We start from the raw sequence: 14688 nt of genomic DNA, 5'->3' as shown, positions 1-14688 counted from the left end.
TCCAGTGTATTCACTTTACAAACATGCCAGACCTGTAAACTTAGCCTGCAGTTAACTTCCCCATGTAGACAAGTCCATAGTAAAGTAAACAGTCAGGCTGATGATGCACAAAACAGAATAGAATTCAGCTCACAATCATCTTTCTTTTGACTCTTGTAGAAGCAGTGTTTACCCAGTCTGGCTCTTGGGCTTGCCACTGCCTTGGTTTCTCTAATTAAGAAAACTTTGCACTGTGGGTGTTTTCTCAGTAACTCTTCACTTTTGGGAGTCTGGTTTATTAGCGTAAAATTCAAAATAACACAAAAGTTTCACCAAACCTTCCTAGCCGGCTCCTCTCTCTACAGACTTGCACTTCCCAGGCTGTCCCCCTGGGAACTAACGTGTATGTCTCTATGCAATGCATCATGTGACCCTTTTATATATCTGTTCTACCCTGGCACCAGTGCAGCTGAGCCCCAACCCCCTTAAAGGGCCACCTCTCCCTTTGACAGCTCTACAGAGTAACAGAAGTTAAAAAGGGGAAAAATGTATTTTTGCCACTGTTGATGCTGAAAGTAAATCTGGTAAGTCAGAAGGTGGCAGTTTTATCTAATCACTTTTCTGAATAATTTTCACTGTAAATGCAGTTGCAACCATACGTTCAGTCCTCAGTCAGTTTTCATTCAGGCCGAGCCTCTTTTTCAGCTATTGTTAACGGCCTACATACTGTAAATGTGTCCTTCTCCCAGTGCTTTGGCTGTGTAACCTTTCTGAAAGGTCTGCACTGCATTAGGTCAAACATGAACTGCTGAATGGGTCATAGATTTCCAGCTTTTTAAAAAGTAATAGACTATGAAATGTGTTTATGGCAAGATGTTTAGATTTGTCATCTCTGGGTCACTCAATATACTTCCAGAAGAGGATCTAAAGGAGATGCGGGACCGTCAGTGCTCCCACACCGTACTAGCACGTGTGATGATGTAGCTGTGGTGTTCTGCTTATACTCATGCTCTCGACACTAAAATGACAAGGCATCTGAAGCATCAGAATTTAGAGGCTGGGATATAGCAGGACTGTGGCAGTCCTACAGTGGTTGCCATAAAAAGCCAGCATTTACCAGTGGAATCCTGTGCAAGTCACTTCCTATTCTAAGAACCATTCTTTGATCGTTGTCGGCAAAGGCTGACATTTTAACAGTACTTACTGCCAGCATATGTCATAAATGGGGGAATTGACAAGCACAGAGGTGTTTATTGACTTGTCATAAACCAAAATAAATAGGGGTAAGTTTTGTTTTCTTCTCTCATGCTGGAAATCCTTCTCTTTATGATCACATTGTTTTCTCTGCCATTCTTTCATTGCCTTTTTGACCAAAAAGGGGGGGAGGATGCTTATAGTAAGGCCCCAAGTAAATATTTAGGCACCTAAATAAGTACCCTGATTTTCAAACCAATCAGCTCCTCCTTTTGAAAACCTCAGCCAGATGTCCTGCTTATTGACCTATCTCTCTCTGTTGTGCTTTTCGGAATAATAGTTCTTCCTGTTGGCAATTGACAAGAAGAGCTGGTTCCCACAGTACTGATATAGAACCATAGTGGAAAGTACTGGACTATGTGAATAGAGATCTGAGTTGAGCAGCTTTCAACCAAAGTAGGAACTTTTATTGTTCATTTTCAGGTTAAAGAAAGCTGTGGACATTACATAGAACAAATTTGTATCAGTAAACTGGGATGCGTGGCAGCAATAGGTACTTTTGCCTTTTTCACTTCCTATTTGGATTACCATAATGTGCTCCTGGAGATTGGGCAGTCCTTGGAGGTTCCTTAGAAACTTCAGCTAGCGCATAATTCAGAGGCCAAGCTGTGTGGAGGGGTTGATTGCAGGTTGATTGAAATACATTAGTGCTCCCATAAGCTTCCCTGGTTTGCTGTTCGTTACCAGGTGTAGGTCAAGTGCTGATCTTGATCTTCCAAGACGTATGTAGTTTGATTTGTGGCTCCCTGAAAGATTGTAGCTCTTCTAGTACCCTGCTGTGACACTTGAGGTCAGCTCATGAACTCTGGCTAACCGTTGCTAGAGTGGACTGCCTGAGGGTTAAAGGGAGGTGTTTGTCCAGTATCCTTAACTCTAGAATCATGTCTCTCGGTGGGCTGAATAAGCCTGCATTTGTTAACCTCCAGAGCACCGAGAAAACACCATCATTATGTTCAGGCTTTTGTATGAGAGGCTGGGAGAGGTATTTTTATGTTCTTGTTTTAGTACGGTGAGTCTGCTTCATTTGAACTGATGCTTGTAACACTAAATCTTGAGTCGTTTTTATATACACACAGAGAATTGGTGATGGACACGTTTAAAAAACTGAAAAATAAATGTGCTGCTTCAGTGGTTTTTAGGGTGGTTTTTAAAAACATGATACTGTAATTTAAACAGGGCAGGGTGAGTTTATAGCCTCTCGTGGGCCCTTGGACTCCAAGTTATAGGCCTGTGGTAAACCCCTGGCTACTGATCCCTTGTGACAGGTAAGATGTATTAACAGTCCACAGAATTGCTGAGCTATATGTTTGTCCTCCGATGTAAATCCATGTCTAGATTTAAAAATGATAAATCCTTTGGATTATATTGAAAATTTGAACAGTCAAGAAATAAATGGTACACTAGACTGAGGCATAGGTCTCTTAAACGGCCCTAAATTTAGATGCAATTCACTAATCCCTCATGCACTTTTCATTGCTCTTGGCAGCATGTAGGGTTTCTCTTATATTTGTGATGGAAACATCTGTTTACGAATCATGTCACTGAGATATGCATCTTCCTTATTGGTTCTCCAAGGTATGAGATAAATAGGCACAGTTCCTCTGGCAAACATCACTGCATTGCAGACTCATTTGCACCAGGAAATTTTTGTTCATGTACATTTCTCTGCTGCGTAAAAAAAATCACTTATTTTCACATAGGGTAGCCATGAAATATCACAGTGGAATACATGTAGCTCTAGTTCTCTATTTGCCTAACTCCTGGTATCAGCTTGTATCTCTGGTTGATGGTGAATATGTATTAACAGAGCTTTGCAGGCATTTTATTACAACCATTACACAATGCCATTATCATGGAATAAGATATGAATCTAAAACTCAGCAGGCTAAGGCATTCTGCATGTTCTGGTGGTCCCTCTCAATTATCAATAGAATCATAGAATCATAGAATATCAGGGTTGGAAGGGACCCCAGAAGGTCATCTAGTCCAACCCCCTGCTCGAAGCAGGACCAATTCCCAGTTAAACCATCCCAGCCAGGGCTTTGTCAAGCCTGACCTTAAAAACCTCTAAGGAAGGAGATTCTACCACCTCCCTAGGTAACGCATTCCAGTGTTTCACCACCCTCTTAGTGAAAAAGTTTTTCCTAATATCCAATCTAAACCTCCCCCACTGCAACTTGAGACCATTACTCCTCGTTCTGTCTTCTGCTACCATTGAGAACAGTCTAGAGCCATCCTCTTTGGAACCCCCTTTCAGGTAGTTGAAAGCAGCTATCAAATCCCCCCTCATTCTTCTCTTCTGCAGGCTAAACAATCCCAGCTCCCTCAGCCTCTCCTCATAACTCATGTGTTCCAGACCCCTAATCATTTTTGTTGCCCTTCGCTGGACTCTCTCCAATTTATCCACATCCTTCTTGAAGTGTGGGGCCCAAAACTGGACACAGTACTCCAGATGAGGCCTCACCAATGTCGAATAGAGGGGAACGATCACGTCCCTCGATCTGCTCGCTATGCCCCTACTTATACATCCCAAAATGCCATTGGCCTTCTTGGCAACAAGGGCACACTGCTGACTCATATCCAGCTTCTCGTCCACTGTCATCCCTAGGTCCTTTTCCGCAGAACTGCTGCCTAGCCATTCGGTCCCTAGTCTGTAGCTGTGCATTGGGTTCTTCCGTCCTAAGTGCAGGACCCTGCACTTATCCTTATTGAACCTCATCAGATTTCTTTTGGCCCAATCCTCCAATTTGTCTAGGTCCTTCTGTATCCTATCCCTCCCCTCCAGCGTATCTACCACTCCTCCCAGTTTAGTATCATCGCAAATTTGCTGAGAGTGCAATCCACACCATCCTCCAGATCATTTATGAAGATATTGAACAAAACCGGCCCCAGGACCGACCCTTGGGGCACTCCACTTGATACCGGCTGCCAACTAGACATGGAGCCATTGATTACTACCCGTTGAGCCCGACAATCTAGCCAGCTTTCTACCCACCTTATAGTGCATTCATTCAGCCCATACTTCCATAACTTGCTGACAAGAATACTGTGGGAGACCGTGTCAAAAGCTTTGCTAAAGTCAAGAAACAATACATCCACTGCTTTCCCTTCATCCACAGAACCAGTAATCTCATCATAAAAGGCGATTAGATTAGTCAGGCATGACCTTCCCTTGGTGAATCCATGCTGGCTGTTCCTGATCACTTTCCTCTCATGCAAGTGCTTCAGGTTTGATTCTTTGAGGACCTGCTCCATGATTTTTCCGGTGACTGAGGTGAGGCTGACTGGCCTGTAGTTCCCAGGATCCTCCTTCTTCCCTTTTTTAAAGATTGGCACTACATTAGCCTTTTTCCAGTCATCCGGGACTTCCCCGGTTCGCCACGAGTTTTCAAAGATAATGGCTAATGGCTCTGCAATCACAGCCGCCAATTCCTTCAGCACTCTCGGATGCAACTCGTCCGGCCCCATGGACTTGTGCACGTCCAGCTTTTCTAAATAGTCCCTAACCACCTCTATCTCCACAGAGGGCTGGCCATCTCTTCCCCATTTTGTGATGCCCAGCGCAGCAGTCTGGGAGCTGACCTTGTTAGTGAAAACAGAGGCAAAAAAAGCATTGAGTACATTAGCTTTTTCCACATCCTCTGTCACTAGGTTGCCTCCCTCATTCAGTAAGGGGCCCACACTTTCCTTGGCTTTCTTCTTGTTGCCAACATACCTGAAGAAACCCTTCTTGTTACTCTTGACATCTCTGGCTAGCTGCAGCTCCAGGTGCAATTTGGCCCTCCTGATATCATTCCTACATGCCCAAGCAATATTTTTATACTCTTCCCTGGTCATATGTCCAACCTTCCACTTCTTGTAAGCTTCTTTTTTATGTTTAAGATCCGCTAGGATTTCACCATTAAACCAAGCTGGTCGCCTGCCATATTTACTATTCTTTCGACTCATCGGGATGGTTTGTCCCTGTAACCTGTAACCTCAACAGGGATTCCTTGAAATACAGCCAGCTCTCCTGGACTCCTTTCCCCTTCAAGTTAGTCCCCCAGGGGATCCTGGCCATCCGTTCCCTGAGGGAGTCGAAGTCTGCTTTCCTGAAGTCTAGGGTCCGTATCCTGCTGCTTACCTTTCTTCCCTGCGTCAGGATCCTGAACTCAACCAACTCATGGTCACTGCCTCCCAGATTCCCATCCACTTTTGCTTCCCCCACTAATTCTACCCGGTTTGTGAGCAGCAGGTCAAGAAAAGCGCCCCCCCTAGTTGGCTCCTCTAGCACTTGCGCCAGAAAATTGTCCCCTACGCTTTCCAAAAACTTCCTGGATTGTCTATGCACCGCTGTATTGCTCTCCCAGCAGATATCAGGAAAATTAAAGTCACCCATGAGAATCAGGGCATGCGATCTAGTAGCTTCCGTGAGCTGCCGGAAGAAAGCCTCATCTACCTCATCCCCCTGGTCCGGTGGTCTATAGCAGACTCCCACCACTACATCACTCTTGTTGCACACACTTCTAAACTTAATCCAGAGACACTCAGGTTTTTCTGCAGTTTCGTACCGGAGCTCTGAGCAGTCATACTGCTCCCTTACATACAGTGCTACTCCCCCACCTTTTCTGCCCTGCCTGGCCTTCCTGAACAGTTTATAACCATCCATGACAGTACTCCAGTCATGCGAGTTATCCCACCAAGTCTCTGTTATTCCGATCATGTCATAGTTCCTTGACATCACCAGGACCTCCAGTTCTCCCTGCTTGTTTCCAAGGCTTTGTGCATTTGTATATAAGCACTTGAGATAACCTGTTGATCGCCCCTCATTCCCAGTATGAGGCCGGAGCCCTCCCCTCACAGACATTCCTGCCTGTGCTTCCTCCCGCTTTCCCACTTACCTCAGGGCTTTGGTTCTCCTTCCCCCGGTGAACCTAGTTTAAAGCCCTCCTCACTAGGTTAGCCAGCCTGCTGGCAAAGATGCTCTTCCCTCTCTTCGTAAGATGGAGCCTGTCTCTGCCCAGCACTCCTCCTTCATGGAACACCATCCCATGGTCAAAGAATCCAAAGCCTTCTCTCCGACACCACCTGCGTAGCCATTCGTTGACTTCCACGATTCTAGGTAGTTTTCATGTTAAAGTATTACTCTTATATTCAGTTGTTTTCCATATACTGCATTTTCTCCATGAACCGAGTCATTTATATTTTTTTACCATATGCTAAACAGGAATGTGACCTGTCATTCTAATGTGGCAAATATATATATATATTAAATTTAAGTCACCTACAAAACTAAAGAATATTCCAGTATAAACGTAGTTATTGCACTGAAGACAAAGCCTTGAGAATGCTGGCAGCTTACACAATCCTTTAACTTCCACATACTATTTGTCATTGTCAGTGCAAATTATGGAGCAGAAACCTTGCAATTATCCTCCAGTTAATGTACTTTCAAATCAAAAGAAAGGGCAGATCTGTGGTACATCTGACAAGCAATCAGCTCACCTTCATTCCAAGCAACCAAAAAAAGCTCTTCAGTGGGGCTTTTTAATTATGAAACACGTCGTGCCAGGTCTGCTAACAACACTTAGAACAAGAAAGATGACTGTAACTTTTTCTTTAAGTTAAGCCAGAAGCTTGGGAGCAGACAGTGCAAGGTGCCCAGATATGTGCTTTGTGGTAGCATAGTAGCTTCCTGCCGTGCCCTTCACATTATGAATGAATTAACAAAGAACCAAAAACAAGGCATTGCAGTATTATTGATATTCTTCTCTCAGGTTTAATACCCACTAGCCTGCTACATTTGATACCATTCGGAAATAGTGAAGAAGTACAGCTTTTCTGTGTAGACAAGACCTGTGTTTGAAATGAACGTTATTGACAAACCCATGGGTATCATTTTTCATTTGATATATTTGCCTAATTATTAAAACTCAAACTCAAATTTGATTATATTGACAGAGAAGATCATAACAGTTACACCCAATTCCTGTGATTCTTTACTCATTAAAGACACATTTAATACAAACATTTGTACTTAAACATTATATTTTAAAATTTCTGAGCAGTGTTTCTGCATTGTGCTAGATCATTTATGGATTTTTACAGAGTATTCCCTGCATTTCTTTAAACTAGAAGAGCAGTCATTTTTTTAAAAGACCAAACAGGTTTTTCCCTCTATTATCTTACAGTTATATTTTTTCTTGTCAACGTTGTGACTATCAGGAAAGTATCCAGGGGAAGATTTTCAAGGGCACATGTAAAATTAAGTATCCAACTCCTGTTGCCCTCCAGTGGGAATTGGGCACCTAACTGACCTTTGTACCTTTGAAAATCTCCCACTAAGACCAGATGTTGATACCATATTATAGTTCAGTGCAGATGTTAACAAAGAAGTTGCCTGTGCACGAGCAGATATTAACGTTCTAAATAATATAGATAAAGGCCTGATTGGCATGGTGAGTACTTGAATGGCAGACCTATAAGAAAATACCTGAAAGGCCTGATTCTCATGTTGCCTTGAACCTGGAGTCAGTTATAACTGGGAACTATGTGTGAAAAATTCTACTAATGTTGTAAGTGAACAGAGAATTCTAATTTGGAAGCTTTTTTAGTTTTATGACCGCTTTGCACTGGATTCACATAGGTGTAAATGACCACCCAAGATGGAAGGCCGTATTAGAGAATTAGGCCTGTTATACTTTAAGAAGTGTTAGTGATGATTCAGAAAGTAACAGAGCACCTACTAAGTCAGTGATAAACCTCTCTTCCAGGATACTCTTAGGGCATGGCTACACTTGCAGATGTAGAGCACTTTGAGTTAAACCCGCCTTCGGAGAGCGCAGTAGGGAAAGCGCTGCAGTCTGTCCACCTGACAGCTGCAAGCGCACTGGCATGGCCACATTTGCGGCACTTGCAGCGGCATTGGGAGCGGTGCATTATGGGCAGCTATCCCACAGAGCACCTCCTCCCATTCTGACGCTGTGGCTTGTGGGAAGGGGGCGGGGCATTCTGGGTCCTGTCCCAACACCCCATGATGCATCGATTTGCATCCCAGCAATCCCTGTGCTTCCATCCACTTTTGGTGCCATCTTTCAACATTTTTTGTACTGCATGCTCTGTCTTCCCTTTTGGTTTGCGGGAATGGAGCCCGAACTGCTGAGGAGTATCCTGACAAGTCTCGCCAGCACGTCACATTTGGCAGTCGAGTTATTCCTTATGATCCAAAGTGACAGTGAGGGCTCCGACAAAGATATCGACTCGAGTAACACATATGACATGAGATTGCTTGTGGCATTCACGGTCATGCTCACCTCAGTGGAATGCCGCTTTTGGGCTAAGGAAACCAGCAATGAGTGGTGGGATCACATCGTCATGCAAGTCTGGGATGACGAGCAGTGGCTGCAGAACTTTCAGATGAGAAAAGCCACTTTCATGGGACGTGTGAGGAGCTCGCCCCCACCCTGCGGCGCAAGGACACGAGATTGAGAGCTGCCCTGACGGTGGAGAAGCGGGTGGCGTCGCAATCTGGAATTTGGCAACTCCAGACAGCTACCGATTTGTTGCTAACCAGTTTGGAGTGGGGAAGTCGACCGTTGGAATAGTGTTAATACAAGTTTGCAGGGCCATTAATCGCATCCTGCTCAGAAGAACCTGACTCTGGGTAACATGCATGACATTGTGGCTAGCTTTGCACAAATGGGTTTCCCTAACTTCAGAGGGGCGATAGATGGAACACATATTCCAATTCTGGCACCAGCCCACCTAGCCTCAGAGTACATTAATCAGAAGGGGTATTTCTCTATGGTTCTCCAGGCGCTTGTGGATTACCGTGGGCATTTCATTGACATTAATGCAGGCTGAACTGGAAAGGTGCATGACTCAGTTATATCTGTATGCTGTACCCTCCGTAACATTTGTGAAGGGAAGGATGAACGATTCACTCAGGCATGGAACTCAGAGAGTCAGCAGGGCTATTAGAGGGGCCCAGCGCAGGGCTGCAAGGATCAGGGATGCCTTAGGGGAGCAATTTAAGGCTGAAAGCCACCAGTAATGTCTGGTGCCCTGCACGGGAGTGAAGTGCAGTGGTTCCAATATTAGTAGGAATCTGTGTTTGCAAAGCTGAATTGCAGTGCCTGTTTCTTTCCTGGGCTAAGGTATCTTTTACTTTATGCAATAATAAAGAATATTTTCAAAGCCAAAAAATCCATTTATTGAAAAGAAAATTCATTTATTGAAAAGAAATGTTGGAGATTGGTCCTGCTTTGAGCAGGGGGTTGGACTAGATGACCTCCTGAGGTCCCTTCCAACCCTGATATTCTATGATTCTATGAAACACAACTGCTTGGGAAACAGAAAGGGGAAGGGGGTGGGGTGGGGCACGGTACAATCACAGATTTGTGCATGTCCTGTTGTCATACTCAGCCTTCCTGTCTGGAGTGCTGTGCAGTGAATGCTGCACTTTGGGATGGCTATACTGCATGGTGATGGGGGTCGAGTGCAGTGGGTAAGGGTCGTAGTTTTCAGGGCTGGGTGGTGACGCTACAGGTGTTGGAGGCAGCTGGTGGTGGTAAGAACCCGGATGTGGGGGAAAGTGGGTTGGAGGTGAAATGGGGGCACAAGGGAAAGCGTTTTGGGACAAGGGCTGCAGTGGGGGGGAGGAGGGGAGCAGGCACGGTAATGCTCCGCCTGCATGGCTATGAGCGCCTGGATAGAGTCCGCTTGGCATTCCATTGTGCTTATCAGCCGATCCGTGCTTTGCTGCTGGAGCACCATACTTTTGTGCCGTTGCTCCTCATTCTGCTGGCGGATCCTCCTTTCACTGTCCCGCCACTCCTGCTCTTTTTGATTTTCATTACTTGCATGCTGCATTATTTCATGCAACATGTCTTCCTTGCTTCTACGTAGCCTCTTTCTGATTCTTTGGAGTCTTTCGGCCAGTGATAACACGGATGGCTGAGATCTCAAGGTTGCATCTGTAAAGGCAAAAATGCAACACTAAACAGAGACAGCATTGGTCACACCAGACAGAGCAATGATTCCCCCATACTTAAGGGCAAGCACAGTCTACACAAAAGCATAATTTGCCCATCCCAAAGTGAGCGCACATAACCCACAGGAGCCCCAAAATGATCAGTGAGCACAGGGTCAAGCATGACTGATTTTCACAGCTCTACTGTCCTCTGGGTTTCTGTGCCTTGGGGAGAGCCAACAGCTGCAGGGGGCCCCTATACTGAACACTGTCCCCACATTTTCCACAGGAGTTCGTCCTGGAAGATATCTTGCTGCTGAGGGTGACCTGGGAAGCAAGGAGGGTCTTCTACTGCAATGCGGCTTCCGCCCTGACACACATGCAGCTTGCCTGTGTGCAGCAATGGTCTCCCTGCCCCTCATGGCACAGTGGCGCAGACAAGTTAGCCTTGCTGGGACAAGGACCACAGTGGCTCTCCCGAGAAACCTGCACAAGCGCATTGCCCAAGTTCTGGATGAGACCTTTGAAGAGATCACTGAGGCCGATTACCCCGATGTGAGAGAGCACATCAACACTCTATTCCGCATCTAGGCATGCATGCAGCCCTAACCCTCCTCGCCCCAAGAGCCCGGGCCGAATAACTTCCTTCCCAAAATAAAAGCCGCTTACTGGGAACCTCTTTTGGTGTTTCCCCAAGCACCGGCCGCCGCGACTGGCTACCTTCCTCCTGGCTTGAGAACAGCTCCTGACTGTATGCATCTAGGGATTCCGGGGCGTCTTCCCCTGCCTCAGCACCCTCACTCCCACTTTGCTCCTCCTCCTCCTTCTGCCTTGTTGAACTGGGCTCTGAAGTGTCCACGGTGGTACTTGGAGTGGAGGTGGGGTTGCTCCAAAGTATTGCGTCCAGCTCTTTGTAGAAACGGCAGGTTGCAGGGGCAGCACTGGAGTGGCTGTTTGCCTTGCTGGCTTTACAGTAGGCATTCTGCAGCTCCTTCCCTTTAACCCTGCACTGCAGAGCGTCCTGGTCATGGCCCCTTTCCATAATGTCCCTTGATATCTGCCCAAAGGTATCGTAATTCCTACAGCGGGAGTGCAGCTGGGACTGGACAGCTTCCTCCCCGCAAACACTGATGAAGTCCAGCACCTCGCCATTGCTCCTACTGGGGATCGCCTGGCGCGTGGAGGCATGGTCACCTGGAAAAATTAGCTGAGAGCACTCCACACCTGGCTGAGCAAACAGGAAGGGGATTTTCAAAATTCCCAGAGAATTTAAAGAGTGGGTCTGACAGTTGGTTACCTGAGGGCAGGGCAGTAGAGTTCAAGTGATGACCAGAGTGGCTAGAACAGGCATTGTGGGACTCTTCTGGAGGCTGATCAGAGTGCACTAACAGACTAGGGTGTCCAGACTGGCGCTGGGGCACTCCAGCGAGGGCGCACTAAACGTTATTCCACTCGCTGAGGTGGGGTACCAGGAGTGCTCTAGCCACGGAGTCAGAGCGCTCGACATGCCTTGCCAGTGTGGACAGGTAGTGAGCTAGTGTGCCCAGGGCTCCTTTAATGCGTTCTAACTCGCAAGTGTAGCAAAGTCCTTAGGAGCCATTAGGCCAGATTCACTGACACGCCAGTGGTTTTGTGTCATTCAAGCTATTCCAAGCAGTGGCCCAGTGCATCTGGGACATTGCTTTGCTGGAGAGGCCTGTCTTTTGGAAAAGACATAGGACCGGATTCATAAAGTCATAGATTCCGAAGTCAGAAGTGTCCACTGTGATCACCAAATCTGACTTCCTATATAACCCAGGCCATAGAAATTCCTCCACACTGTGTTATTCCAGGTTCATGCTGAAATAACTCCATTGGCTTCAGAGGAGGAACACCAACATAAAACTCGAGTAATGCAGTGATGAGCCAGGCCTATAAAAATTGAAGTCTATTTCGTGGTCATTAAACATCCCTCGGAATAAACAGTGCAACACAGAGTGCCAAATCCACAGTATCCCAGTGACACTTCTAAGCACTCCTGCCACTGAGATTGATCAACTGCAAACCACATAGGTTCATTTATGTTTCAAACTAATGTCGAGTTGTTATATATTCGCAGTATCACAGCAAAGAAAAAAATGCACCTCAATCTAAGAAGGAAAGCAAATATTACTGTAGAACTCTTAAATAGCGTGCATATTGCTTGTGGGTGTAGCTTCATATGCTTCATGGCTTCAGGAATTATTTATGAATTAGAGCCATTTTTTTCCTCAGAATGGAGCTCCTACTCGTTAAGCACAGTCATTATCAATGATTAGCTTTAAAGTTATTTTCATGCACCAGTGGTTCAGATTAAGAAAAATAAGTAACTTATTTTACAGCAACATGTAACAGCTGTATAGTATTTATTAATAGCTGACGGGTTCTTTGGATTTCTTTTTCATTACTATTGAAAAGAAATCCTCAACCTTTTAAATTGCCACAAATCCCAGAATGACTAGAACAGTCTTTGTTTTTTAAATGTCATGTTATCTCAGGACAGAGCTGCAAAAAGATGAATTTGTCAGTTTGATGATGATCTAATTTGCAGGTACTCAGGGTACATGGCTCTCCTTTTAATCCCAGTTGTGCTGATTTCTGTGTAGTAGACAATACATTACTTTTTCTGATGAAATTATGAGAATAGTGATTTAGCAAGGAGGAATAATTAAAACTGTTTGTCTTGCAGACTGTCAGAGGCTCTTAGGGATTACACAAATAAAAATTAACTTTTTTTTTCCTGTCTGTGTTACAGTCTCTGCAAAGTTCACAAACAATTGTAATCCTATTTTACTGAGTACAGACTTAAAAGTAAAAGGTTGGTTATCTTTCATTCATTAAGGATAGTCTTAGATTAGTGAAAAGCGAATATTTTATTATGAAAATGTGCTGATCACAAAACTGCCTGACTCTTGATTCTGAGCTGTATTTTGGCCCCTTTATGCCACTTGGGGACTGAAAACCAGCCAGATTGCCTCACCAGCAATCCCCAGAGCTGTGTAGGCCAACAGAACGACCCTCTGCTGCCTCTCAATGTAGCCCCCACACAGGAGCAGGCCTGAGGAAAGAACGGGGTGTCCTAGAGTGTTTGTGGCTCATGCACTTTGCCATCCGGCTATGCTCGGACACCAGACAGTAATTTGGGGTTGTTGCTGCCAGGCCGGAAGTTAGAGCAGCCCTTGGGGCTGAGCCAAGGTAGCTCCCAGCCATCCAAGAATACAAAAAGCACAACATGTTAGAGTCACTTTCACCTCCACTCTTGCTGGCTTGTGCTTTTCACAGGATGACCTGCACTTTCTGCCCCAGCCTGTATGCATGACAGCTAGTGCACTCTCGCCACCTTCCCGTCCATCTGTGAACACCTTTCCCTGCACTTTGCAGGGCTGGCTGGGTCAAGGTGCTGACATGCATTCACTTGATGTAGGTCTGTTCCTCCTTCCGTTGAACTTATTCCTTCCCACCAAAATGCTGCTATCGCACCCCACCACCACGCATGTTGGCTACCACTCGTGTCTGCTCCAGCAAGTGGGAGAAGGGAGTCTGCCAGAATAGCTGACCCACTGCAGACTTCCACATATCCTACGCAAGCTGATGGAGGGGTTGCAGTAGTGAGAGTGGTGTTCTGAGGAAGGGGGTTGCTAGGATGGCATTGAAGCCGCCTGGCTCCTCAAGCACTGAAAAGACCTCAAGTTCCATCCCACTGCACCATCGGGGTGAATTAAGCGTATTTATCAAATGAGAATGTCCTGGGAGACCCAGAGGAGAGTGATAACTTTAAATGTGTTGTTTGTTTTACAATCAGGGTGGTGATGGAGCTATATGGCAGTGAGTTAACATTTGTGGGCCTTGTGGAAAGACTGGGCTTTCCAGAGGGGTATGAGGGAAGGGAGGGTGGGTGCTTGGCACACTGGGGTAGGAACATTATTCCAGGCATGGGTGAGGGTCAGGTGGCAGCATGGAAGGAGGCATGAAAAGAAAATGAAGGGAGGGGTGAGGGTGGCATCTCTGGTGAAACAAAAGAGTGATGGGGGGTTATAAAAAAGAGTGAGCTGAGAAAGAGATGAAAGTTTAGTGTGTGAACTTGTTTGCATGGTATTACAGTAGAGCCCTGATTGAAGCCCCTGGGTTCTGCTGTACAGTACATACTAAATAATAAATGGATGCAGAATTGTGCAGAGACTTGAAGGTGAGGACCAGAATTTTAAGCATGATTCAGTAAGTGCAGGGGAGACAGTGGAGGGATTTGAAGCACAGTGCCAGCTGATTCAGAATCAGAGTTCAAGTCCCTGCATTTATTTTTATGTGTTAAAAACATTTACTGCATCACAACACACAACGATTTTCCTTCATGAATTCAGTTGGAAACTTCCCCAGCAAACAAAGGCTTAATCCAGGACTATCTCTGTTTATACAACGTTAAAATGAGGAAACAGGCTCACTCTTTAACGTCAGTCACAATAAAAAGTACGCATGGCATAAGAGAGCCA

General features: G+C 45.6%; 1 protein-coding gene across 2 annotated transcripts in view; it reads left to right on the top strand.

Annotated features, from left to right (window-relative positions):
- Window positions 1-14688, top strand: part of DHRSX (dehydrogenase/reductase X-linked) — a 224396-nt gene that overhangs the window by 197348 nt on the left and 12360 nt on the right. Inside the window, exon 8 of one of the 2 annotated variants that reach the window (XM_073354104.2) lies at window positions 10473-12956. The exons of the other annotated variant lie outside the window; for it this stretch is intronic. Within the exon in view, the coding sequence (XP_073210205.1) occupies window positions 10473-10742 (270 nt within the window). The 3' untranslated portion in view covers window positions 10743-12956. Of the gene's footprint in view, window positions 1-10472; window positions 12957-14688 lie in introns of those variants that run through there. 2 annotated transcript variants of the gene reach the window in all.

Source organism: Lepidochelys kempii, chromosome 1, assembly GCF_965140285.1.
Source record: "Lepidochelys kempii isolate rLepKem1 chromosome 1, rLepKem1.hap1, whole genome shotgun sequence".
In the NCBI taxonomy this organism is placed as follows: Eukaryota; Metazoa; Chordata; order Testudines; family Cheloniidae; genus Lepidochelys; species Lepidochelys kempii.
Note: the sequence above shows the minus strand (reverse complement) of the source record. Positions and strands in the feature narration are given on the sequence as shown.